This window comes from Athene cunicularia (assembly GCF_003259725.1).
Source record: "Athene cunicularia isolate RWA chromosome 18 unlocalized genomic scaffold, athCun1 chr18_part1, whole genome shotgun sequence".
NCBI classification, from domain to species: Eukaryota; Metazoa; Chordata; class Aves; order Strigiformes; family Strigidae; genus Athene; species Athene cunicularia.
Window position 1 is genome coordinate 4,009,147 of NW_020799123.1, and position 25,425 is coordinate 4,034,571.

General features: G+C 41.7%; 2 protein-coding genes across 3 annotated transcripts; both read left to right on the plus strand.

Annotated features, from left to right (window-relative positions):
- The first annotated feature begins 936 nt into the window (after positions 1-936).
- On the plus strand, positions 937-6,186 carry RAB40B (RAB40B, member RAS oncogene family). Its single transcript, XM_026861266.1, has 5 exons — positions 937-1,016; positions 2,942-3,002; positions 3,863-3,940; positions 4,426-4,648; positions 5,061-6,186. The coding sequence occupies exons 1-5, from the start codon at positions 937-939 to the stop codon at positions 5,330-5,332; spliced, it is 714 nt and encodes a 237-aa protein (XP_026717067.1). The 3' UTR covers positions 5,333-6,186.
- A 1,796-nt stretch (positions 6,187-7,982) lies between these two features.
- Positions 7,983-24,122, plus strand: WDR45B (WD repeat domain 45B). Of its 2 annotated transcripts, XM_026861233.1 has the most exons (10): positions 7,983-8,004; positions 12,888-12,962; positions 16,012-16,113; positions 16,760-16,847; positions 17,372-17,466; positions 19,106-19,296; positions 21,104-21,189; positions 21,838-21,939; positions 22,478-22,599; positions 22,826-24,122. In XM_026861233.1, exons 1-10 carry the CDS (start codon positions 8,001-8,003, stop codon positions 22,930-22,932), a joined length of 972 nt encoding a protein of 323 aa, XP_026717034.1. In that variant the 5' UTR covers positions 7,983-8,000; the 3' UTR covers positions 22,933-24,122. The 2 variants fall into 2 exon arrangements, with proteins under 2 accessions (XP_026717034.1, XP_026717033.1); XM_026861232.1 differs by lacking the exon at positions 7,983-8,004 and having other exon boundaries at positions 12,865-12,962.
- Positions 24,123-25,425: the final 1,303 nt, after the last annotated feature.

Below are 25,425 nucleotides of genomic sequence, written 5' to 3' on the forward strand. Positions count from 1 at the left end.
GTACTGAGGCACAGTGTTCCTAAGTGAATGACCCTAGCATGGTGGTAGATATTTTCAGGGATCAGTTGCAGCTCCACAACTAGTTTTTCTTAATCTCACACCCGTTTTGCCCAAGAAAGCAGTAATTCTAGATTTGAGCTTATTTTACATAGTTTAATTGCTTCCTGGGGCATGTTGGGTTAGCAGTAAAAAGGTAATATTATGTTGCACTGAAGGTTGTTTGCAAAGACTACAAAACAGGCAATAAAGGTGTGAGCTAAGTTATATGTGTGCATGTGTATACATGTATAAGTATGTATACTTACAATACATACTTCCCTTAAACACTGCAGTACTTCTTAGTTCAACCACAAGGTCTGGGCATGTTATGGGAAGGAATAAATGGAACTTGCCTGCGTTCTGCTGGACACTAGCTGCACAGATCTTTGGGCCAAGAAGGCTGTTATCAGTAGGAATGGGAAAGGCTGGAAGACAAAAGAGAAGCCACTTCTTGCACCATCCACTGCTTTTATATAAGAGGGACATGTGTAACTAGGAACTGTCTATAAGTCAGAGATTATCAGAAAGGAAAAAATAATAGTAAATCTAGTCAATAGATGAAGAGAACAGCATTTAGTCTACAACATATGAGAGAACAGGCAAAACCCTAGTTCTACCTCTTTTTGTTGAAGAGATAAAACACTTTCTCTCTCTATAAAGCATATATATTGTCATGATAATGAATAAAACAGAGCATTTATCAGCCTGAAGGGAGCCTGAAACATCTGCCTCAAACAGACCAATCTTAAATAATATGAAGGGTCTTCATGGGAACCAGTTATTCTTATCCATATGCACTTCATTGAGTACTAATGACAAATACCTTTTTTTAAAGTCAGCTGCTTTGAAATCTGTAACTGTGTATATTGTATACCTGCAAGCTGCTCTAAGACTTGCATGACTCTCTTCCCCACAGGTATAGATTATAAGACGACAACAATTCTTCTGGATGGCCGACGAATCAAGCTACAGCTCTGGTAAGTGTGTGCTCCACCTTGCTTCATAATTTATATTTCAGAGACACAAAAATGCAATTCTTCAGGGCAGGAGTTCTTCCTTATGCTTTAGAAATATTTAGTGAACTGAGGAAGAGTGAGCCAGGCAGATAGCTTTTTGAGTAAGTCACGCTTTCTCTTCACCTCCATTTTGCAGCTATTCCATGTAAAATGAGGGACCCTACAGTTTCTCTGACAGATGTATAATAAATGCAGAAGAAAGGCATAAAAGATTACAGGTGTCTTTAAGACAGATTCAAAGTGCCTTCAAAGATTATAAAATATACTGGTAATGAGAACCATGAAAGTACCTTAGAAAGCATACAGTGATTTTATAGTAACATCCTTTTGCTCAGTTTATTAGTAGTAATGGTTGACTGAATAACCACAGTATTATTATTTTTAAAAGTGCAGCATTATTGCTCATATAATTTAATTTATATACAATCTAATGTGATTTGATCTTTACAAAAACATGTTGAGAACAAATAAAATCATTTTATAGCAAGTATTTTTCCTGTAGGGTCAAATATTTGGTCTGTCAGGGAGCTTTTGTGTTAAGGTTGTTTGAAGATGGCCATCTTCTGGTTCATTTAGAAATACTCAGCAAGTGATACGACTTGAAAAATGCAGCAACATTGCTGCCTCTTAAATACACTGTTTTCCTCTTTCCCTAGACTCATGGCATGAAAGAGGGAGAAGTAAGGTCAGTGCAGGACAAGAAAGAGATGGACTGTGATTTCTCAGGAACCATAATGTACATAAATCAGATAAACAGGTTCTAGGAACAAGCAGTGTTCAGATAGAGGATTGGAGGTAAAATGAGTTGTTATACCCTTTTCCCTCCTAGAAAAAGAGAGTTGTTTGCCATTTCCATCTTTAATATTGATTTTGGTGTTTACTTTTTGAGACATTTTTAATTACTGAAGTTAAATGCCTGTGTGTCAAAGCAAACATGTTTAATTTATTCTTCACTGGTTGTTTTTGCCTTTATGATTTTCAAATGTGAAATGCAATGATGGATAATAGTACTCTGCCATATGGTATCTTCATTACTTGATATTTTGTTCACCTAGTTTCTTTTTCTTCTTCTGTCTTCCACTTTATATAGCTTAGCAAAGATACCACATAAAGCTTATCTGAGAATTAGCCAGGAAGGAGATGTTTTCATTCTTCTTGTGAAGGGCAAGGATGTTCTTTGGACTCCTTAAAATAACAGATTGGAAATGTTTCTGCAGTTGACCATGCACGGAAATATGTGCCTTACGTGTGAAAAATCTGTAATCTACCTCAAGGTCTTTATCGAATTTTGCTTCTTATCATGTTCTTCACTATAAATTTGATTTACGTTCCACACACTTTATGCAGTGATTTTTAAAATTTATTTTATTTTATTTTTTGTTCATGCTTTTCTGAAAAATCTGTGCTCTCTGTGACTCCTGTAGGGATGACTTTATTATACTAGACTCATGATGAACTATTGCTGCTGTAATCAAGAATTTACTGTTTTTTCCATTAGTTTCCTTGGTGATAGCTATTGTTTCCTTCCACTTTTGCTGTGAAAACAGAATCTCTCTTCAAGCTGAACTAAATGCAAAGTCTAGCGACATACATACACTTGAGTAATAGCATTTGTTTTCCAAGGGCAATCACAAGAGTAAAGTTTGAAGTTCTTGTCCTCTTATCCTGGGAAATCTGAGAAATGTAGAGGAAAGGGCAGAGTGCCAGTGGGGGGGGGGAAAACTGCTGAGAACGAGAACAGCTCTCATGCATTAGTGACTGCTACTGCATGACTAATGGCAGTAGAGCTGATACTGATCAGTACAGATGAGTTAATCTAGTTGAACTCTTCATTTTGGAGGCCACCTACATCTTTTTAAAAAATATATATGATTTATTTTGTTTAGGGATACATCAGGGCAGGGGAGATTCTGCACCATATTTCGGTCTTACTCAAGAGGTGCTCAGGTAAGCAATGTAAAACTTTCTCACTGATGAATAATGGTGGTTGGATGAATGAAAGCAGAATTAGCAAACGGTCATGATGGCTTTTATAGCTTGCTTGTAAATGGCATCCAGATTCGGTAATAGCAGGCTGCAAATAACATGAAACGTGGGAAATAACTAGGAGCAGGATTTTCTTTTGGGAGGAGAAATCTATGAGATTGATGATGAATCAGGGTAAAATAGTGATACATATTCTTATGACTTCATTACTGAATAACTTAGCATGTTAGCTTACTTTGATCATGTAAAAGTAATGCTAATACTACTTTTTAAAACTGTGTGCCAAGTAAGAAAAATTGATAGCATAAAACTGTCAAGAATGTTGTGAAAAATACAAACACAGTCTAAGAAGTGATGAAATGCAATGGCTTAAAAGGAGATCACTTTTTTAAAATACACATTAAAAGTCACTATATCTTCAGACTCTGAAGTATTGCTATAATTCATGACATGTATTGGTTCTGACGCGTTGCTTCTGTTATGTGCCAGAATTGCACAGAGCATTGAGTCTTCAAGTTACTGAATGTGACCAAAAATACATGCTGTGATGTGTGTATGATCAACCAAACTTGTCCACTATAAAAAGAAATATTTACCAACACGTTATGCCTTAAAACTAAGTCAGGGTTTCTGTCCCTTAGCTGATTTGTAATCTACACAGAGAAATGGGGCTTGGTTTCACAGGATGCTGAGGTTCTGCCTCCATTGAGAGGTTGCTCAGAATATTACAAGATTATTTCAGAGCTGGAGAATTTACAGACAGTATTCTCTGTGTAATGTCTCTGTTAAACTTACCATTTTAAATTTATTTTTTAATACAGGGAGTAATACTTGTGTATGATATTACAAATCGTTGGTCATTTGATGGAATCAATCGATGGATAAAAGAAATAGATGAGGTAAGGTACAATCCCAGAGAGTCACTAGTCTGTAACAGATGACTAAGACCAACTGCTTATGATATTTTCTACTGTTTTTACTGGCATTTGCAGGCAGTGCTTACTACAGAGCTTTCCAAGATGCCAAGTTTACAATTTTCTTTTTATGTTTATAATTCTAGAAAGTTGGAAACGTATCAGCTAAAGTGTCTGAATTCTGTAAAGGTGTTGATGGAAAGCATATGGAGGGCAAAGATTTCATATTGTAGTCCTATTCTTGCTATAGATTTGCCACATCATCTGTGCAAGCCTGTCTTCTCTGAGGAAGGGATGTTTTTAGATCAGAGAATCATGGAATAATTTAAGCTGGAAGGCACCTCTAGAGATCATGTGTTCCAACCTGCCACTTAGTCTTTAAATCTTGAAAAAGCTTTTCTTTGTTTTAATTGAGGGAAGGGCAAAATGGAAGCCAAACTATTATTTTTTTATTGCTTGTCTTTGCTCAGCATGCTCCTGGTGTACCAAAAATCCTGGTTGGAAATCGCCTTCACTTAGCCTTCAAGCGCCAAGTGTCTACTGAACAAGCACAAGCCTATGCTGAGAGGCTGGGCATGACTTTTTTTGAAGTCAGTCCACTTTGTAATTTCAATATTACAGAGTCCTTTACTGAGCTAGCAAGAATAGTATTGATGAGACATGGAATGGACAGGCTCTGGAGGCCGAACAAGGGTAAGCAATCTACACTGAAAATGTGTATATTTAGTCCTAGCTAAGGTTTACGATTCAATAGTATAAAATAATTTTCAGAAACTTTAACCCTGATGCAAAAGCATCCAAAAAAAAAAAAGAATCAGGAATGCTGTACAATTTGCTTTCTAAACAGAAAATACAGATCTGCAGGCATAACCTGTTCTGCTTTTGCAGGGAATAACATATCTTTCCTAGAACTTACATGCTCAGTCATCTAAGTATTAAGACATAGATAGGAAACTGAAGCAGCAGATATTTTGGGTAATGTGGGAAAGGATGTGGGAGGAGAAATGAGGATTCATCCTGAAAGTACAGAGTGCTGGGTATGCTACTACCATGTGGCTGACAAAAAGCATGCTATTATAATGCAAGTTTTATGTCTGTTTTCAAGTACTGAGTCTGCAAGACCTTTGTTGCCGTGCCATAGTTTCCTGTACCCCTGTGCATCTTGTTGACAAGCTCCCTCTCCCTGTTGCCTTAAGAAGCCATCTCAAATCTTTCTCCATGGCAAATGGCCTTAATGCCAGGATGATGCATGGACGTTCATACTCCCTCACATCCAGCAACATCAGTAAAAGGAACAGCTTAAAGAAAGCTAAAATTATCCGTCCACCACAGAGCCCACCAAAAAACTGTACAAGAAACAGCTGTAAAATTTCTTAAACTCTCTGTGGGAAAAGGAACCTGGATGGAATCCCTCATGTCAAGTGTTGAACACAAGGACTCCTTGTTTAATGGTTGAGCACAGTCTATGTATGTATCACACTACATAGACAAAAATAAGAAAAATAAGTCTTATTTTAGAGCTTGCTCACTACAGTAATGCTGCTTTGGAATGAATGACATGTTCAGTGCAACTGAAACGATGTGACATTTTGCTGTTGGATTTTCATACTGCATTTTAATTTCCAATGTGCATGGTGCCATTGTTTTTACTAGTAGATGTGTTTTCATATAGGGGATAATTATCATTATATTCAGTTCTTAATTCCACAAAATCTGGAAAGTGACCTATTGTGTAATTGTATAAAATCCTGTCTTTTTTGCAAACTATTCAAAAACATAAAGATGAGTCATCAGTTTGCATATTCAGGCAGAGGTTTTTACATGCAATGTATTGTATACATTGTTAAATTCTACAAATAGTGTGACAAATTCTAGTAGTACTGCAGTTGTGCATTTGGATTTTTTTGTAAAGCTTCCTTGATAACTTTGAAGCACTAACTTAACTAAGCTAAAAATGTATATATAATTATTATGCACATACACAACAAGGTTTTGTCCCATTAATGTATGTAATAGATTTGATAAAGTTTTGGTATGTTATTTAATACTTTGGGGAATTAATTTGTGGTTTAAATACTTATTTTTCTGTAAAAAAAAAAAAAAATTACATTTTATACCACTCTACAAGAAAGTTCTAGGAGGAAAATGCCAAAGACACTGTGGTAAAAGGAACATGACTTGAAGAGCTGCTTTATAAGGAAAGAACACTATTTAAAAAATAAATAAATGTTTCTGGAAAAGAAATCCTATTATGCTTTCTTTAACTGGGGAAGGTTGTCTTTATCTTTCTTTAGAATAATTCGAAGAACAATATACCTAAGCTAGACATCAGGAATGTGAAGTCATCCTAAAAGCATCACGTAATGCTTTTGATGCAACATGTCTTCAATATTGTTAACTGAAATATGGAAGACTAATCCACGTCAAGTCTTCCATTGGTGAAGGGGTTGTGTGACTTGTTCTCCTGAGTAGTAGCAATCAATTGAGGTGATGGTGTGGTTTCATCCCAGTTTCTTTGGGGTGTCTTCACTATTGTGAGATACAATCAAGTTACATATCCGTAATGTTCCTTCTGGATCAGCAGAGATGTTCCCAGCCTCTGTAGGCAAGTAGGGAAAATTCAAGCCAAAGTCAGTAAAATGCCACCGTTATGCCAGGACCTGGACCAATCAATGCATCGCTACTTAAAAGTGCAGTCAAGAACAAGTCCTCTCCTAGTTCAGACTAAAGGGCAAAGCCAAGTGCAATGGAGGGAATTCCTGTGGGATGGCTCCCTCCGCTGCATCTCCACAGCATCTCCACAGCTTTAGAAAATGTATATAGCAGCCTACAGCTACAGGAGTTTAAACCTGAATCAGACATCTGCACTCCAGGAGTCTGGCTGTGTTTGATTAGTGGCTAGGTGCAGGATGAAGAGTTCTTTTCCATGCACATTGCTGTACTGCTTTAAGTTTCTTCCAAATTATAATCTTGGCCTCCTCAAGCACCAGGTCATTAGTTTGTTTCTGTTCGTATGTGATACGCAGTCAGACTGGAGGGAGCATTAATACACATCTATGTCCTCAAGGTCAGGTTCTCTACTCCTCCTGCCAGCCAGGATAAAGACAAGGTGAGGAGGAGAGACGAGAGCAGCACTCCTCGCTTCTGGTAATGCCTGCAGTGTTCCCCCATGGAGTAAATAAAGCCTGAGCCTGTAGCTGGAAAGAGGGAGGCTTAAAATAAGGTTAAAATAAACAAAAAATGTTACTTCATATATCAAGTCTCTTGGCTGCCTGAGGAGACAAAAATCCTGTAAAGATGCAATGTGATTATTTATGAGTGCACAAAGCAGATAGCTCTGGGACTGCCCGGGGCCGCTCGGCCTGTCCCGTCCCCCGGCGGCGGGCGGGCAGGGCGCGGTGTCCCTCGCTGCGTGGTCGCCCCCGCTGCGGCTGACAGGCTGCCCCGGGGGGTCCGGTCGTTGTAGGGGCTGTGGTGGCCGTAACTCCGGCGTTAAGCCCCCGGCAGGCTGGGTGTGCGGAGGCACCGCTTCACCGGTGCCCTGCGTTAGCTCTGGTGTGTGTAGCCGGCCGCTTCGGAGAGAGTTGGTTGGGTGGAGTGGGGGGAGAGGCGGAACAACACTCGTGTTTAATGTGCATCTTCAAACACATCTGCCTCTCAGATGGCGAGTTGTGCTCCTTAAAATCGGCTCGCTTCCCTTGTGTAGTTGGGTAAGTCTGCCTTAAAAACCTGGCCTTAAAGGATGTTCTTATGAAACTGCATTACTGGAAGGGTAACTTCCAAAATGTCCCTTTCTTAGTGTAAGGATTTTGCATTCAGAGTTAATGGTGTAACTTTTTTTTTTCTTTTTGCCTGTTTTGTATTTTAAAAATGATGGTTAAGACTGCATATCATACTGGCAGACAAGGGCAGATACATGGACCACTAAAAAAACTTCACCGTATTTTTTTTTTTTCTTTGTTAGAAAGGGGAAGAAGGCCCCTTCTAGAAAAGGGGTACAATATGCCTTCACTTGTTTTTGCAGTATAAAAATAGCACCAGTTTTATGAGTAAGTGTCCTTTTTGTGGAATAAGAAATAGAAGGTCATAATTTTGTAACATCTTTTTGTCTTAACAAATAATACTCTTGCCTAAGACAGTCTTGAAGCTTCTGTAGTTGTAGACCTGTTGCTGATGCTGTTGAAGTCATGTGTAAACATGAATGATTCTGTTGATTCTAGTCTTAACGTCTCTGATGACATTTTGTCAGTAGTGTATCAAGCCATTAATGAAGCGAGCATCTTGGTAGCTGTCATCACATTCTCCTGTTAACTTGAAAACAATAGAATAGTCTGTTTTTCAGCAACTCTGCACTTATTTTCATCTTTCATTTGCAACAGAGATGGAAAAAGAGATTTGTGAGGATGAGCTTCATTTCAAATCTGCAGGGGTCTGGAATGAAATGGTAATATTTGATGCTTGGCCTGTGATGGAGCTCAGTTATAAAGAGAACTGTGTAAGAAGTTTCCTTTTACTGCAGAATGTTTTTATAACACCATTTACGATGTAAAACTTGTTCTTTGTTGTAAAGGCTTCCTTAAATTCTGTAGCAGTAAATGCAAAATAAATGCTTTTGAATAGTATCACATCCAAAGTATGTCAAGGAATTTGACTTGGGAATCTGTGAGCTGACAGTATCAAGTCCCATCCTACCAAGCCTGGCCAGCCAATTGAATAACAGCAGAAAACTTGAAGAAAAAAACATGTTTGGCTTTCATTTGCAGGCTCCTGGAGCTTGTCCTGATGATGAATGATGACTTTTGAACTGTAGGTAGCAGCATGCTAACTTTTTACTGGTTTAGAGGCTTTGTATAGTGTTAAAGGATATGTAATTCTTTGGCTGCTCAAAGAAGCAGATAAGAGGAAAAGCTCACTTCTTCCTTATTGCTTCTACCAGAAATAGAAATATGAGTCACTTGAGTGCTGAAGCTTAGTAGTGTGCTTGTCTGCGTATATTGTCACAATAACCTAATTTCTTAGTAATTTAAGACTAGCCAATCCCATAACGATGGGAAGATGGGAGGAGTGATCTAATAAGGCTCTCCAAGTCTTAACTTCCATGACTGACAAGTGATGAAGATAGCATTTGCAGTTTTTCTGAAGTGTGCTTCCCTTACTCTGTTTTGAGTATACTCATAGTATATATTACTATATTTTTATATTGTGTGCCTTTGCCGCTTTTTCTTTTTAAATTAAAAATTAAAGAAACTGTGTAACCCCCCAAAAAGGAATGGCCACATTGCAAGGTGTTTTCGTTTTAAAACGAAATATTCTGACTTCAGGTTCTTAATTTCGAGCTGGTATACTCCTGATTTCAGGCACTTTCCTAATGCTTTCAGTAGGATATTAAAGTGCTTTACAGAACTGAATGGACAAAGCATCATAATAAATTACCATACCAGAAAGTATACGTGTAAATTGCTGACAGGTTTTTCTTTTCTTGCTATTGTAGTCTATTGCTAGTTTGAAAACTGAGGTGTGGACTTGTTTTGGTGTTGAAACACTCGTCTTACTCATTTGATCTCTTTTAGTGGACTACAATGCTTGGCTATAGGACCCCGTAAGTGTTAGTAGGATTCTGTGCTCTCTGTTACTGCTTTAGACAAAATCTGCTGTGGCAAGGAAAACTAATGTGCTAGGAACTGCGCCTGTCATCGTCACTTCCCTAGGCTTCACTGTTGCAGTTTTTGGATCTTGGGTCCTAAAGGCTGCAGATTTCTTTATGTCAGCATGCCTGCTTCAGCTTATGGCATCTTCTAGGATAGTTATTAATTTAACCCTTCCTTTTTCTTTGGTTTTAGAAAAACAAACAAAACTCACTGGCCTCACTGGGACTTTTGGCAAATAGTACTTTTAGTGTAGGAACAAGCACAGCTGTGGGTTAGGGTAATAATTCTTTAATAATTTGGTTTTTAAAGTATCCGAGTTGTCTTCTGTCAGTGGCTCTTTTGACAGCATGCCTGTCCCTTCTTAATTTTGAGATGTGAACTTCCTGTGGAAGGAAGTGTACCTATTATTGCAGCAATTCTCTCTTCTGGCAGCCCCTCTCCATCTCTCACATACATAAAAGCTTACAAGCTGTAGCGGTCGAATTTGTGATCCTACTGGTAAATGCTGGGATCAGTCAGATGGGAAACACTGAGCTCCAAAGCTGTTCTGTAACCTGGAGTTGAATGAGTAGCAGTAATCTGTATGTTTTTTTTTCTCTTGTTTGGCTTGGGGGTTGCCATGACTGAGACCTTCATATCTCTGTCAATAATGATTGACTGTGTGGGGAATATCACCATTACTTACATTCTCTCAGCTCTGGTGTATTGTCTCTAGTTAGAAATGTAAATATTCCCAAGACATTAAAAGCAGCCCACATCTTGGTCATGAGGTTAGCCCTGCAGAAAAGCTGTAGTGGTGCTACAGGAAATGTAATACCTGTATTTTATTGCCTTAGAAATGCTCCATTTGGGTTTGTTATAACCTGCTGGTATTAACTTTAAAAGTAGAACTTTACAGTGCTCTTTTACTGTACAACAGTTCCAGCACCCCTCTCCTGGAAATACAATATTGTATTATAAAACTGTCACTGGAAAAATAATTATATGGATACACACTACAGCTACCAGAAACAAATTAGTTCTCATCCTGTGCAGTATTGGTTTGTGGAGAGCTAAATGTTTCCGTGTAATTTGCTTTCTAGTTAGCCCAATAAAGTATCCTGCACGAGGTGGCAGGTTGTTAGTGCTGTGACTTCAGCACAGCGTGCTCTTACGGATTCAGCTGCCAGAGCAAACTAAAGCATGATGCACTGAGACGGGAGGAGGTAAAATGAATATAGTTCACTTAAAAGCATCTGTTTCAATGTTTACTAATCTTTTGTAATTATTATATTCCTCTTAACCACTCTCTTAAGTATATTTACATATGTAAACAAGATTTTTTTTCCACTTAATTTATCACAAAAACTTGGACAGGGTGAAATTGTGCCTTTGAGTCTTTTGGGTTGGGGGCTGGGTTTTCTGTGTGTTTTGTTTTCTTTGCTGTTTAGCTGTTAGAACAGTCTGGTATATTGGGTCTGTGACTGCTGTGACTATATGTAAAATAAGAGGGTTAATTTGTTTCCATTCTACGTTGAAGGGTGTAGAGATGGATCTTGCAGTAATCTTTCGTTTGTATGTGTGAGTTCAGTGAATGGCAACCCTAAGGATGCTGCCAAACACCCCCCCACACACCTCCTAAGAGGCTGGGCTGTAAAGCAGAGGATGTGTGTAGGGCTTTTTTTTTTGTTGTTGCTGTTGGTTTTTGTTGTTTGGGGGTGGGGGAGTGGGTGTTTGGTTGGTTGGGGTTTTTTTGTTGTGTGGTTTGTTTTTTGGGTTTTTTTTAAGCAGCCCTACTTGGAGTGAAACTCTCGAAGTATTAAAAAGGAATTTCAGATTGCCTGTATTATTTTTCCCAGGTTGTGGAGTTTTTAAACTAATACTGTTGTCAAGATCAAGTTTAGATGTTTTTTTTGTATTGTTATGCAAGAACATTGATTTTGTTCTGTGTTTATAACAACAACAACAACAACAACAAAAAAGTCACCAATTATATTATCTCTTTTGACATCTTAACCTGTGTCAAGATATGAGCAGTATTACATGTTGCTCACTTGGTCTTCAGTGAGCATATGCAATTTTTTAAATTGAGCTTATATTAAGCTAATAGAATGCAAGCCACAAAGATGGTTAGTTGCCTGTGTTGTGAGGACTACTGCTGGCTGTTTGTGACCTTTAATGCCAGGAGTACCTGAAACGGGCTCTGGCAGTCTGAGTCTTTCAGCCTGTTTCTGAGCCGAGGCTCCACAGCAAACCAGTTCTGTCTTGTGTGCCCGAGATCATCTGGCTGTGAGCAAATAAATGGTTTGGAGACCTTAGTTAAGAGTGAAGACTTCCTTCCCTCCTTCCCCCACCCACCCTGTGATTCTTGGGTACTGAGTTTGGTGAAGGGGTGCATTTAGACATAGCTCCTCAATTTTTATTTGGGGGGGTTCAAATCATTGCATCCATTGCAGTGCATATGAATAAAACCAGGCTCATTTGAATTTCTCTATTCTAGTGCCTTGAAGATCTTAACGGGGTTTTTGATACAGTGAATATAAATTGTGTAGCAACTAATCTTGTCAGTCTGCCTCTAGTGACAGTAGCTGCTTCTTAATGACTTGTGATTGCTCTAACTTCACACTAGCATTTCTTTGTTAGTAACTGCATCCACCATTAGCGATTAAAACAGTAGTTTGATGGATTCCACTAAAAAGGCACATGCATAATTCTGTACGTAAAAGTAACTAAAATAATTTTCCACAGTATTTTAATTTAGTTTCTAGTCATTCCATGGTTTAGATTTAAGATACTAGCATGTAATTATTGGCATCTGTCTTTCATTAGAGCCTTCTTAAAAACAATGTTTGAGAGGCTGTCTTCTGTGAAAACATGAACAATGGATCGTCCTTCACATAGTCATAAATGCAGTAAATTTGGGGCTAATAAAAAGGGATGGGGTTTGCTTCATAATATAATGACTGTTGGGCAATCAGAGTTAAAATGCAGGTTGCCTTCCCTCTGCAGTGCATGGAGTAGGATACAGATGGGTTGGGAAATGCTCTCCTTTCCTTCCATTGTTTTCTTACCTGTCTAAAAAGAATACTGAGAACTTCCCGCTTTCAGTGGAAGCCACCATAGAGGACAACTCCTCTAAATGGTTTTCACTTGCAAACACTAACAAAGCCTGCAAGTGGTCTTCAGCTTGGATTTAACAATGCTGTTATGGAGTAATGCTCTCTTATCTCTCTGGCTGTTGCTTAGTTATTGAGTGGTTCTTGCAATTACTATATATGTGTATATATATGTGCTTTTTACTACAGGATGCTTTGCATGCGGAATGGAAAACGGATTCCGAGTTTATAATGCAGATCCACTCAAAGAAAAAGAGAAGCAAGGTAAAATGCTTACTTATACTGTGCTAGTTCTCTGGTGGAAGCTTGGCCTCCACGGAGTTTTTTTGGGGTTTGTGGTTTTTTTTCTGTAAGATTCTTGCTTAGCTTTCACCGTTCCATCACTGGAAGGCTTTGAATAAAGCCTCAAGAAAGGAAGTCCACGCTGGTCCCAAAGGGCCCCTCTCACTTATGCCACTGCCCGGTCAGATGTTTATATGCTATTAATTTGCATAAAGCTGGCTGATGATGAATGTGTCTCACCTTCTTGCAGAAGCTGAATTGTGTTAGTTGTTGCTAATGTTTGTAGTCCTGAATAGGAGATAAGTTTTCTGGTTATTCATAAGAGGGAGAAGAGGCTCATGATACCATCAAGAGAAGTTCTTCTGTTCCTATGCAGTAATCTGGGTGATCTACTACAGCAATGAAACTACTGCTTTTCTACTGGAGATCTGAATGTAACATTTCTTGTACTTAAGAGTATTGCTTGCAAGAGCACTGTGAGCTCAGACTTGTAATACTCTAAATTTTATATTCTCTGTATGCTTAAAAATTTGGGAGTATCTTAAGGTGGTAAACCTAGTATCATGTCTTTATAGAAATTACTAGATGAGCTATATTAACAGGTAGTGGGGCGCTTTATCAGAAAGCAAACATAACTGAGTCAAAATAATGGAAAATTAAACCTGACCATGTTATTCTAACCCTAAATAGACAAAGAAAGCTGCTGTCCTAAACAGGCACTTCCAGCCTGTGGTGATAGAAATGATTTAATAAGAGAAAAAATGTATTTAAAATAGCAATTCTTATGAAACCAGGTGTGCTCTCACTTTCTAGTTCTGTAAGAGATTTCAATCACTGTTCACATGGCCAAAGCTGACAAACTGCTTTCTGTTCTTAATGCTAAATTCTTCCATAAGCAACATATCCTGGGATGGTCATCTGTGATAGTGTGCCAAAAGTATCAGAATTCAGGTCAAAATCCTGTTGAATTGTTAAAACTCTCCCTGCCAGCAGCTCTGGACATACTTCCAGGACTCTGATTGTGAAATATTTCTTATGAGTCAGACTCATGATCTGGAGAGGTCAGACTGTACTGGCTGCACAAGCACACAGAGAAATCTTGTTCATCTTTCATATGTATTTAAACCCATCCAAGATAGACAAGCTCCCACTGGAGCTATTTGATTGATTTCTGTAACCCAGTATGAAACCAAGTCTTAACTGTTACACCCTGGCTTTTCTTTCTTATATCCTGGAGTTCTGTGAATTTCCCCATCGCAGCATCACCTGTTAGAACTGTAAAGATAATGATTAAAGCGTCTGTTCTAACATAGATTCAGAACGCACTGAACGTTCTGCAAGTGTCCGAGGTTATAATTTGTAAATATTTTAACTTATTGTCATGGTGATAATACCTCTTCGTAACAAAATGTGCTGTCATGCTTTAAATGTTTTAATGGAGCTAGGAGGAGGACCTGGTGCAGAAGGGGGTAGTGTCCAAATACAAGTGTTCAGGAAGGAAACTCTGCAGTCAGAAGTGTTGAATAAACCACAAGGACTTGCATGAAATCCAAGGCTTTATTTAATGCCCCAGTGTGAACATCTTTCCAGGCATCTACCTTGAGTGTTGCATAGTTGTCCCACCATAGATTCCTCCTCCAGAGGTGCTGCAGTGCTTCTCAATGTCTAGCTGAATCCCTTCTCCTACTCTTCATGCATGTTTACATCTTTCCATTGTGGTGCTTCCTCCGAGCTCCTCAGACACTTTTGTGGTTTTCTCCCATCACAATTTCTGACTGTAGGTCTCTGGAGTCCTGAAATTTCAACTTCTCTAGCTTTGAAATGGTTTACTAGTTTCATCTACCTTTCCTGCTGCAGCCTGCCAGTGTGTGGAGTTATTGGACAGTCTTTTAAAGTGGAAGTGTGTTTTTAACTCTTCTCATCTACCCTGAAGGCCACAGTTACGGCCTCTTCTCCTGATAGTTTGGTTCTCTCTCCCCAGTAGAATGCCAGGCATCCATCTAGACTATGAAACAAAGCCAAGCCTCCACTCAAATGTCATCAAACTGAAAAATTCTTTTATTATAAAATCCCCTGATTGGTATTGTGCTCCTCTACTTGCACCATAAGCATGGTATCTTATTCTTCCTCTGCAGTTGAGATTCTTAAAAAGAAAAAAAAAAACCTTTTCCATGCACTATGAGAAACTGCACCAGCTGATCCATTTTGCCTTTCACTGTTTCCTGCATCACTGAGTAGAGCCCAGCTGGAGCTGGGCTGCACTTCTTACCTATTCTAGCAGCCATGGGTATTCCCTGGGAACAGCACTGGAGATTCTAGTCCAGTTACATATATGCGCTTTTTGCCTTCTTTCCTCAAATCCACCAAGTCTTTAAAGACAAATCTTGCAAATAAAAAGGTTCATGACCAGTGAATACTGGTGGTACTTTTAAAAATGCATGGCATTAGTGTAACAGAGCAACACCAGGCTTGAATGTGTGTGTATGTGAGGGGAATGAATTTGAGCTAACTGGACAGGCTTTCTAAGCATATTTACAAACCCACTGTATAATAGAAATGATCAAGCTGCCATGATGATCCTGCTTCATCTTCTCTCATGCAGCGTGTTTTAATGTCACTTTAAAACCTTGCTGTGACTGTCTATATATGAAAATGAGGCCTGTCTCAACTGTGTGAAAACAGTGGTGATCGTCATTGCTTTGAAAAATAAAGCAACTTTGCTGAGAATCTGAATTTTAAACAAGCACCAAAAAAATCAAACAGAAACCCAAAACAAAACAAACAAACCCAACAACAAAAAAACCAAAACAAAACACCCCCAGCCTTTTGGTCAGAACTTCTTGTCCGTCACCCCCATTCTTAGAGGATTCTCTAGGGTTTTTTTAAGGTCAGCCAGGGTAGGAAGATATCATTCTTCTCAGGTGCCTGAGAGAAGCACTAGATAATGTGAGCTTTTCTTGTAACAGTGGTAAAAATTAGATGGCATTTTAACAGGTTCTGACACTTTTAAATAAAATAATTTGTCTTTCAGAATTTCTAGAAGGTGGTGTTGGCCATGTCGAAATGTTGTTTCGTTGCAACTATTTAGCACTAGTGGGTGGAGGAAAAAAGCCCAAGTACCCACCTAACAAAGGTGAGTCTCATGGAATAGATCGTGTCAGTGTTCACCTTGCTGTCTGTGTGAAACTGCCCAAAGAACTCCCAAAGCAGATGCCTTGAGCTGGGCTCTGGTATTCTGCAGGCTGGATGGAAGGGGTGTTGCAGCAGATTTAAGTCAGTGTGGTGAGGTGAGGTTCATGGCTGCTATCGCAGTGTTACCGGGCAGTTACCTGCAGCAGTCAGTCCCCAAGACCTGCTGACAAAGTCTGTCCTTCTCACTGTTCCCTTTGCACAGAGACTCCAGGGCTCAGCAACCTGAGGGGGGAAAGGGCCCCCATTGGCATGCTTTGTAGGAAAACTGGCTAATCTGTTTGTCTGCTGCCTTATTTCTTTGATAACCCTCAGAGCAAAACAAATTGTCCTTAGAAAAATGTATTTTTATTGTCAGCTTTTGCAGTTAAGAGTTTACCAAGCTCTTACCTGCATGAGTCACAGCATGAAAGAGTGGGTTGATGTGTTATGAATAACCTTTTGGTTAGACGGATGCTGGTCTGTAACTGCTTCACTCTTGGATGCACCTCTTGATTAGCCCTCTCAGAAACCAGAAGCTGTTGTAAAGGAGGCAGCATGGATCTTCAGATATGCCTTGATGATCTAATGCAGTGTCTGCACTCTTCTAGTAATGATCTGGGATGACCTGAAGAAGAAGACTGTCATCGAGATAGAGTTTTCTACAGAAGTCAAAGCAGTTAAGCTGCGAAGAGATCGGTGGGTAAAAACCAACGTGTTCAAAACACACAGCTTGGCTTTGTACACTGTAGAAAGAAAAAGATCCTGCTTTAACACTAGCAATTAAAGGTGAAACAGGCTTCTGGGGGCAAGCATTAAGTGTTAACAGATCACAGCTAAAGTATACTGGTATCTGAAAGTCTTGGTGTAAGACTCTCTGGCCTCTAATGTAGGGAAATGTTCTCATGGCTACTGCTCTGCTAACTTTTTTTTTTTTAGGTATGGAGGAGTGTGGAGGGAATTTTGAGCAGATCTCTAGAGCAAGAGCATCTGTTAACAGCTGGAGTCTGTGTACGTGTGGGTGGAGGGGTTCTGCTGTCACAGCTTTGGATAAAAGTGCTTGGCAGGCTCATAGCTGTGTGGCTTTTTGTAAGGCTGTGAGTGTTGTGGGGGGCAGAAAGCATACAGCCATTGAATCAGCTGAAAGCCTTTTCAGGTCTGAATTGGTATGTGTGTCCCTGTTTTACCCACCTCAAGTCACAGGAACTTCTTCTCTGTTTCAGAATTGTGGTAGTCTTGGATTCGATGATTAAAGTTTTCACATTCACACACAATCCCCACCAGTTGCACGTCTTTGAAACCTGCTACAACCCTAAAGGTTAGTTGTGTATATGGGTTGGGAATGGACGTAAGTTTATTCTGTTCTTGACTTGCTATTTATCTTTAGCTGCCTGAATCAGTTTCTTTAGTAACTCATTAAACTACTGCACGATAGTTGTGCCCTTTGGAGATGCTTTTGTCTTTATAAAGTGGTTATTAAAATGTATTAATACTTTGCACAGAAAAACTATTTATGTACTCCTGTTAAGTTACACATTTGATTTCTATAATAGCTATTTGCTATCTTCTGTAAAGAACCTGTAAACTTGATGTATTTTGTGCTGAAAGCTTAAACACGAATTCCGTTATAAAGTACATCCATCACTCCTCTTTTCTAAAAGAGCCAGAACTATCTAGCAAACTGTTTTCTACAGTGTCAGAAAGAGTCTAATTAACCAGCTGATACTGTTCTTTTTAAATAGCAAGGTGTGCCTTTGTCTTTTGCTGAGATGAGCAGGAGGTACCCTGAACCCAGATGAGCAGTAGTGCCACAGGCTGCGCACTGTGTAGCGCGGTGATGGCAGCTCTAGGTGCTGGGTGGGGTTTGGGTTTGACATGAGGAGATGATATTGTTGCAGTAGGCTTTATTGGAAAAGGGAGGCTCCTCTGGAAGGAGAACCATGAGGGTGAAGAGATGGATGAGCATGTCAGCAGCACACTTAAGACTAGGTGTAAGGGAGGGTCTAGAACTGGAGGGGTGCAGTGGCAGCTGTGTGAGCATCTGTCTCCGGGCACAGCTGTGCCCCGCGGTGGAGCTGATCAGGGCGCCATGGCCTCCATGTGGAGGTTGGAGTTGGGCTGTTACTTGTGCAAAAGGGAGACTGAAGGGTGAGCAGCAGGCAGCACTTACAGCTACTTGAGGGACAGTTACAGGAACGATGGAGCCAAACTCTTAGCAGTGCCAGACGGTAGAACAAGGGGTGCTGGCCGAGCTTGATGCATCAGGAGGATCAGCTTGGACGTCAGGAAGATGTTTTCTCCACCAGGAGGTTATGTGGGCTCGGAGGCCCCATCTTCAGAGGTTTTCAAGCCCACTAGAAGCAAATGCAGTCCCGGCAGCACAACCCAAAGGCGGACTCGGCACGCTGATGCTCACTCACTCCCAGGAGTGGTGTTCCCTGATACCCCAGTGCTCTGCAGCTGGGGACTGACAGCAGGAGGTTGGTTACCTGCTGGCAGCTGAACACCTGGGACAGACGTGATTTACCTTCAGTGCTTGGCAAAAAGTTACGAAGAAAAAAAGTGCAAGTGCCATAAGAACAAGGTTCAAACATGAATTAATAATAATCAGTTTTACGGACAGAGGAGAGATTAAAGTATCACCTATTATAAACTCTTACCTTTTTTGAGCTGCTAAGGAGACTTCACTTTTTTTTTTTAAATAGCTTTGCTGTAACAGACTGATGGATCTGGTCTCTGAAAACATCCAGATTTTGGATAACCACAACTAGATTACTCTGAAAGAAAGATGAGAGCGAGTTAAAATTAGGCTACTCCTCTACTTCTCTGTGCTCTGCACTTATGGATGGATCATGTTTTGGGATACTGTTCTCCTTAAGATTAAATTCTGATTTACTGTGTGCGTGTGTATAGGAACTACACAGTTATTCTTCCTTTTCTTTTTTTTTGTCTTTTAGGTCTCTGTGTCCTTTGTCCAAATAGTAATAATTCTCTTCTTGCATTTCCTGGAACACATACTGGGCATGTGCAGATAGTGGATCTCGCTAATACAGAAAAGCCTCCTGTAGACATCCCGGCCCACGAGGGAGTCTTGAGCTGTATAGCTTTAAACCTGCAGGGAACAAGAATTGCAACAGCATCAGAAAAAGTAAGAATAATCTCCTAACTCTGATTCACTATGTGTTCTAGTGGAGTAACTTCTCCTAAAACAGAAAGCCGTATCCTTTTGTAGGAAAGACACAGAAATAACAAATTGGACCATTTATCATTGCAGTGCAGTATGCATTCTCAGTCTTACTGCTCCCTTAGGACATCCAAACAGCAATCCAAAGGCCGTGCCTGAGGCAGCCTTTCTCTTTTAGCCAACTGTAGCAGTGACTCCTCAGTGACGTTGGAATGAGATCTGGCCCAAGTAGTTCATGTTTCCTGTGCTCTTGAATACTATTCATTTTCAAAATAAAGGGCAGGGGAAAAGCTTATTTGCATTTCTTCAACTCTGTTAAAAACCACTGGCTAAAGAAATACTTGCAAATGGGTCTGTCATACTGGAGGATGTAGTTCTGCTCTGGCTTACCTCCCATTACAGACCAGGAGGGAGCTGTGCTGTCTCTGGTTTTCCCACGCACATGCCACAGAGTGTAAATGACAAAAATGATTCTTGGAATATTTACCAAATTGTGTGCAGTCATGTGTTACACAGGGCTAAAGAATGCAGTACAGTGACAAAAACCTGAAGTTGCAGCACAGCCTGAATCCCCTCGGACTGGGCTGATGCTGGGAGGGGTACAGGAATGCAGAGTGTGTCCCTGCCCTGCCTTCTCCCGGGGTGAGGGTGCCCAAAGGGCCCTAAGGCAGATGGGCACCGTCCCCACCCACCTGCGCAAGGGGGGAGCTCACTACCTCTTCCACTCAGCGAGTTTCTCGGAGACAAGCTAAATCAATGCAATGAGTCTCTGTTTGGATTAGTTTTTACTGCACAGCCTATAGCTTAATTATTGTCTTCTAAATAACGCTCTTAAAATTGCCAGTGCCACTACTAAATAGAATAATAACCTGCTGAATTTCTATTAAGACATTCCTTTTTTTGTGTAGAGAAAAAGTTTAAACAGCATTTTCAAACTGAAATAGGAGTATGGGCAAAGTGCCATACTGAGCATACTGCAAGCAAACATCTCAAGCTTGTGTCTTAAATCAAAACTAAGCTGACATTTATTCAAATCTTTCTCTGCTGGGTTCTGTTATTTACTGGGGAGATGCAGTTTAAGCAGGTGTATACCATGAGCTGTAGGTGACCGTGTTACCCACTCATCAAATGAACCAACTGCCGAATTGTTCATTGCTTCATTTGGGATCCATGGACGTGTTTAGCATCTCTGGTGTCAAGCTTAGTTTACTTTCAGTGAAGTACAGTTTTTTCCAGTGCAGTATTGTGTCTGTAACCTGACTCACTCTGGAGTCTCACAGATTTGAACCGATACAGATAATGAGCATATGGTAATTCCTTTAGATTACGTCAGCTGAACTAATTGTAAGGCAAGACCAGCCCCAGTCTGATCATACTTAGTGGAAAAAAAAATTGCACAGCAGCACTCCCAAAAGAGTACACTGGCTGTGGGAGCACGATGGAAATGATTCACAGCACCCGGGCACGAGAGGCTGTACACCAGTCTACTCTTAATGTTTGCAAACTAGTGCCAGAACATAACTTGGAAGAATCTTCAGTTGAGTAGCTAAGTAACAAGATTGTATGCCAAAGCTTTTTAACACTGTGGTGACGGTGTGGGGGAAATCAATATTCTTCCCAAAAATTAACTTTGAGAGAGGTTCTCTCAAATCTACTGAGATGAAAAACCCAGTGGGGTGTGGGGAGTGTGCTGGTCAGGTAGAATTTTTAGGATGCATTCACAGATGAAGAGTCTTCTGTTTCCTGATGTAATGCTCAATTCTTTTTCAAGGGGACCCTCATAAGAATATTTGATACTTCATCAGGGCATTTAATCCAGGAGCTACGAAGAGGATCACAGGCAGCCAATATATACTGGTACGTTTAATTGCTTCTGCTTTGTCATCTCACGGGTACTGTTGTGCTGAGGCCGCCTGGTAACTGGCATCAGAGAGCAACAGCCAGCGGTGCTGCCACAGGCTCGAGGCAGAACTCCAGGACTGCCCGGCGCTGAGACCCGGCACAAAACTGGGCCTGGGCCCACTCCTGTGCATGGCACGGGCGGGAGCTGGGGGCTGCTGGGACCTCGTGCTCCAACACGGGGACTGCAGCAGTGCAGTCCAGTGCTTCCCAGGACCAGCCCCTGGGGGCGAGGGGAGGTTTATTCCAGCACACTGCTGTGCTGCCTGTCAAACCCCACGGCAGTCGTTTGGCTCTTATCCACTGCTGGAAGCACTCCCAGGAGCGGGGAAGCTCCCCCTCTTCTACCAGGCACCATCAGGAGCATCGCAGGTCTCAATCCAATACCTGCCAACTCCTCAGAGCAGGGATGTGCCATTTCTTCAGCAGAAGTGGCAGAATGGCCCATGCTGAGGGGCTCTCGGGGCAGCCTGGTCCTGAGGGCATGTGCTCCCCCTGCCAGGGCTGGCCCTGCTCCGGCCGGAGCGTGCCCTGCAGCAGCACATGGATGCACACCAGACGGGGGGGTGCCAGTGGAAATGCTGCAGCTTTCTCTATTCTCTCCAGTATTAACTTCAACCAGGATGCTTCCCTCATCTGTGTGTCCAGTGACCATGGCACAGTACATATCTTTGCTGCAGAAGACCCCAAAAGAAATAAGCAGTCAAGGTAGGGTTTGAGCCTTTAGGGGGGGTGGGGGGAGCTTGACCTTTTAATAGCGTTTAAAACACTGATCTTGACAAAGCAGTAGTGAACACCCGCACTACTGGAGGGGGTAAAATTTATCTGCTGTGCGTGAGTGGCAGATTTAGGACTATCCAGCAACTGCCACATTTGTGCTGTCCTCTGTGGGCTGCAGAATCCCAGCAGAAGGTCGGGGTGTGTTTTCAGTGGCCACTCAGCGTGAGTGTACTTTGTGGCCAGTTTACATAAAACAATCTCTATTAAAAATCAATCCTTTTGGCAATTTTTATAGTCACATAAAAACATAAAGCCAGAAAGGTAGTTGTAGGGTCTTCCCTTCCTTCCCTAGAAGGGGAGTTGTACATATTACCTGATATATATTGGAACAACAACAAAAAAAAAAAATCAAAAATAGCAGTTAGTGTAAGCCTGGGCCTTGTTCAAACACGCCAGCAGTTCTAAATCAACTCTTGTCAACACCTTACTAAGTTGTTACTTTTTTTTTTTTTTATCTCTTTTGCAGTTTGGCCTCTGCCAGCTTTCTCCCCAAATACTTCAGTTCCAAATGGAGTTTTTCCAAATTTCAGGTTCCCTCAGGCTCTCCGTGCATTTGTGCCTTTGGAACAGAGCCAAATGCTGTCATAGGTGAGTAACTGTGGCTCCCCCAGTCTGCCCTGGGAGCGGGAGGGGGGGCTGGTCCTGCCCTCAGAGGGGGCAGGGGGGCCGGCGTGGGCGCAGCGCTGGGCTGCCAGGGTGGGAGGACCGAGGGGCCTCAGGCTCCTCCTGAGCAACTCCTGTTCCATTCTGTGGGCCCAAAGAAGAGAACAGCACCTCTGAGCAGCTGAACTCACCCTGTCTGTTTTGGTTTCAGCAATATGTGCAGATGGCAGCTACTACAAGTTCTTATTCAACCAAAAAGGGGAATGCTCCAGGGATGTCTATGCTCAGTTTCTAGAAATGACGGATGACAAGCTTTGACTGAGGTGAGGGGAGTGCAAGGGTCAAAGTCCTGCCCTGGCTCTTCCAGGTCTTTGGAAGGACAGTGTATGAATGTCCAATACTGATCAAGAAGTTCAGCAGATCTCATGGAGAAGCCTGGCCCAACATGATCACAACGAGCTCTGAAGTAGTGGACTACATATGTTTATTCTCATTTCTGCAAATATTCATCATTAAAATCTCTTTGGGTTATGGTCATCAACTCCAGTTTTCAAGATGTGGCTTTCAACAAGCTTGTGCCTATTGGGTTTCTCTTAAACTGTGAAATGACTTTAGATTAAACACGAGTGCCTGCCACACAGGGAGATCTGCGGGAGGCTGCGCGTGTGTACGACTGGCCTTAGAAAAAGGGGTGTGAAAACAGAAGACTTTAGGCATGGCTTTACGTCCCTGGGACGGCTGGGACTGGGGGGAGCACTGTGGGGAGCACTCGCACAACCCCAGGGGCCGGGAGCAGGAGTGCTGCCCCCCCTGCCCAGCCCCGGAGCAGGAGGAGAGGGGACAAGCGCAGCCGCAGGCACCTGGAGCTTGGACCACGCTCGGGGGGGACCGTCCCGTGGCCGGGCCAGCGCTCAGCACCAGCTGTCCGGGTGCCAAACTGGAGGGAGGAGCTGGAGGCCGCTGGGCTCTGGCTGAGCCACAAAACGTCCCCTCAGGGCGTGGAGCCCCTGCCCCAGCCAGCGTCCGGCTCGGCAATGGCTTTAAACTTGCAAACTTTTTTATTTTTTATTTGAGATGTTGCATACTAAATACTGTTGGCCTAGAGACAGGTAGGTTAGACTAAACCGACTGACTTGTAACCTCTTTCCTGAACTGGTGATTTGGCAACAAACGTTTACTGCTGACCTGAGGCACAAGAGACTAAACCAGGAACTGAAATAGACACAAGCTCCGATCTGCTGCCGGGGAGGGCAGTCCTGCTCTTCTGAAACTCAATTTCACAGATGCTTCACATCTGACATGCCTGTTCACTCTAAGATTGTTTAGCTGCAGACTCTCTAACTTTGACAAGTTTCTTTTAGTGTCAATTAACATACTAAGGACTAACTTCTACGCAGATTTTGATGTCAAGGTTGCATGTTGCTTTTATGTGTATTTAATCACAAATTGTTTTGCACACTTATTTGTAATATGTTATTTCTTTTAAATAAAAGTGACTAATTTTGCTGTATTCCCTGATGATCACAGCCAAAGGTCCTGTTGCCGTAGGTTTTGGGGAATAAATACATAACTGAGTAAACAGTGGTGGCTGTTGAAGGGTGGCTGTTGAAGGTCAGAAGCTAAATCTCTGCCCCTGGCAACCAAGGACAGGAGTACGGGAGGGGATTTATACCCAGACAAGTCCAGCTTCCAGTGCAAACCTGTTTGTGGCCAGTGCCATTCACCCCAGGGGCTGTGCTGATGTTCCTTACCTTCTACAGCTCTCTGGGCAGAACGAGCCCCCTGGAGCTGCCCTCTCCCCAGAGAAGGGCATGCACAGGGAAGCATCAGAACCCCTCCAGGGCTGATTTAAATCCTCTCCCTGGTGTAGCTGTAAGCTGTTTATGATCCAAGCAGCTGCACTCACTTTAAATAGCAAGGAAACTGCTTTGACTAAAACATTAAGCCTTCTGCTCGGTGCTTTGAAGGTTTTACATATCTTAATCTGCTGAGGCACCATGCCCCTGCCCTCCTGTCAAAGTTGCTCTATAGGTGACCAGAGAGAATATGAGCATATTTCTTGATTAAAACTCTGCTGAACTTGTAAAACTTCCCCTAAACATCTCTACGAGTGTGACAGCAAGAATGACAAGAACACGGGCTGACAGCAATGCTCTGCTAACGATGGAATCCCTTAATACAGCCCTAAACATCATTAATATCAAACTCCTCCTTGCAAATCCTCTCCAAGTACACAGGTTATTTTAAAGGGATTGAAAGTTAGGTTAAAGAATGATCACACACCCCCAGTGCTTGCTGCAGGCTGCCCTGCCAACACTTCACTGTCTGCTGTACTGCATTATGGAGTTAAATTCAACCAAAATTTGCATTAAGTGGGACAGAGGATAAGCATACATGTACAATCAAGTGAAATAGTATTTTGGTCATTTTTTTTGAAAATAAATAGTACTTTAAGTATGAGGTAGACCCCATCTCCACCACACCCGTTTCCCTGATGCTGCTGCACAGGGTGAAGCTCAGCACGGGGGTGGGGGGTCACGGCAGCAGCACCCAACTGCCATCCCCAGGGAGGGGCAGGGCACCAGTCACCTGCCAGACACCCCCGGGCTCCACAGGAGGCTGCGGAGTGAAAGGGGGCAAGGCAAGCTGTCAGAAGTCTATGTGACAGAAGAGGATTAAGTAGATTTCAAAATGTCAAGTTGTTAGCTTAGGATGAGCATTACAGTCCAGAGGTCCAACAGCATTTCTTCCTTTAAGCACAGTGTCTTAACTCCCAGCTGGAAACATGTGGCTTCGGGAGAGCCCCGCTCA

Excerpts from the sequence above, each read along its gene's own strand:
- RAB40B (XM_026861266.1), top strand. The coding sequence starts at position 937 with ATGACTCTCTTCCCCACAGGTATAGATTATAAGACGACAACAATTCTT. Across the intron at positions 3,003-3,862 it reads CTTACTCAAGAGGTGCTCAG|GGAGTAATACTTGTGTATGA; the intron begins GTAAGCAATGTA and ends TTTTTAATACAG. Across the intron at positions 3,941-4,425 it reads GGATAAAAGAAATAGATGAG|CATGCTCCTGGTGTACCAAA; the intron begins GTAAGGTACAAT and ends GTCTTTGCTCAG.
- WDR45B (XM_026861233.1), top strand. Across the intron at positions 17,467-19,105 it reads AACCTGCTACAACCCTAAAG|GTCTCTGTGTCCTTTGTCCA; the intron begins GTTAGTTGTGTA and ends TTTGTCTTTTAG. Across the intron at positions 21,190-21,837 it reads CAGGCAGCCAATATATACTG|TATTAACTTCAACCAGGATG; the intron begins GTACGTTTAATT and ends TATTCTCTCCAG.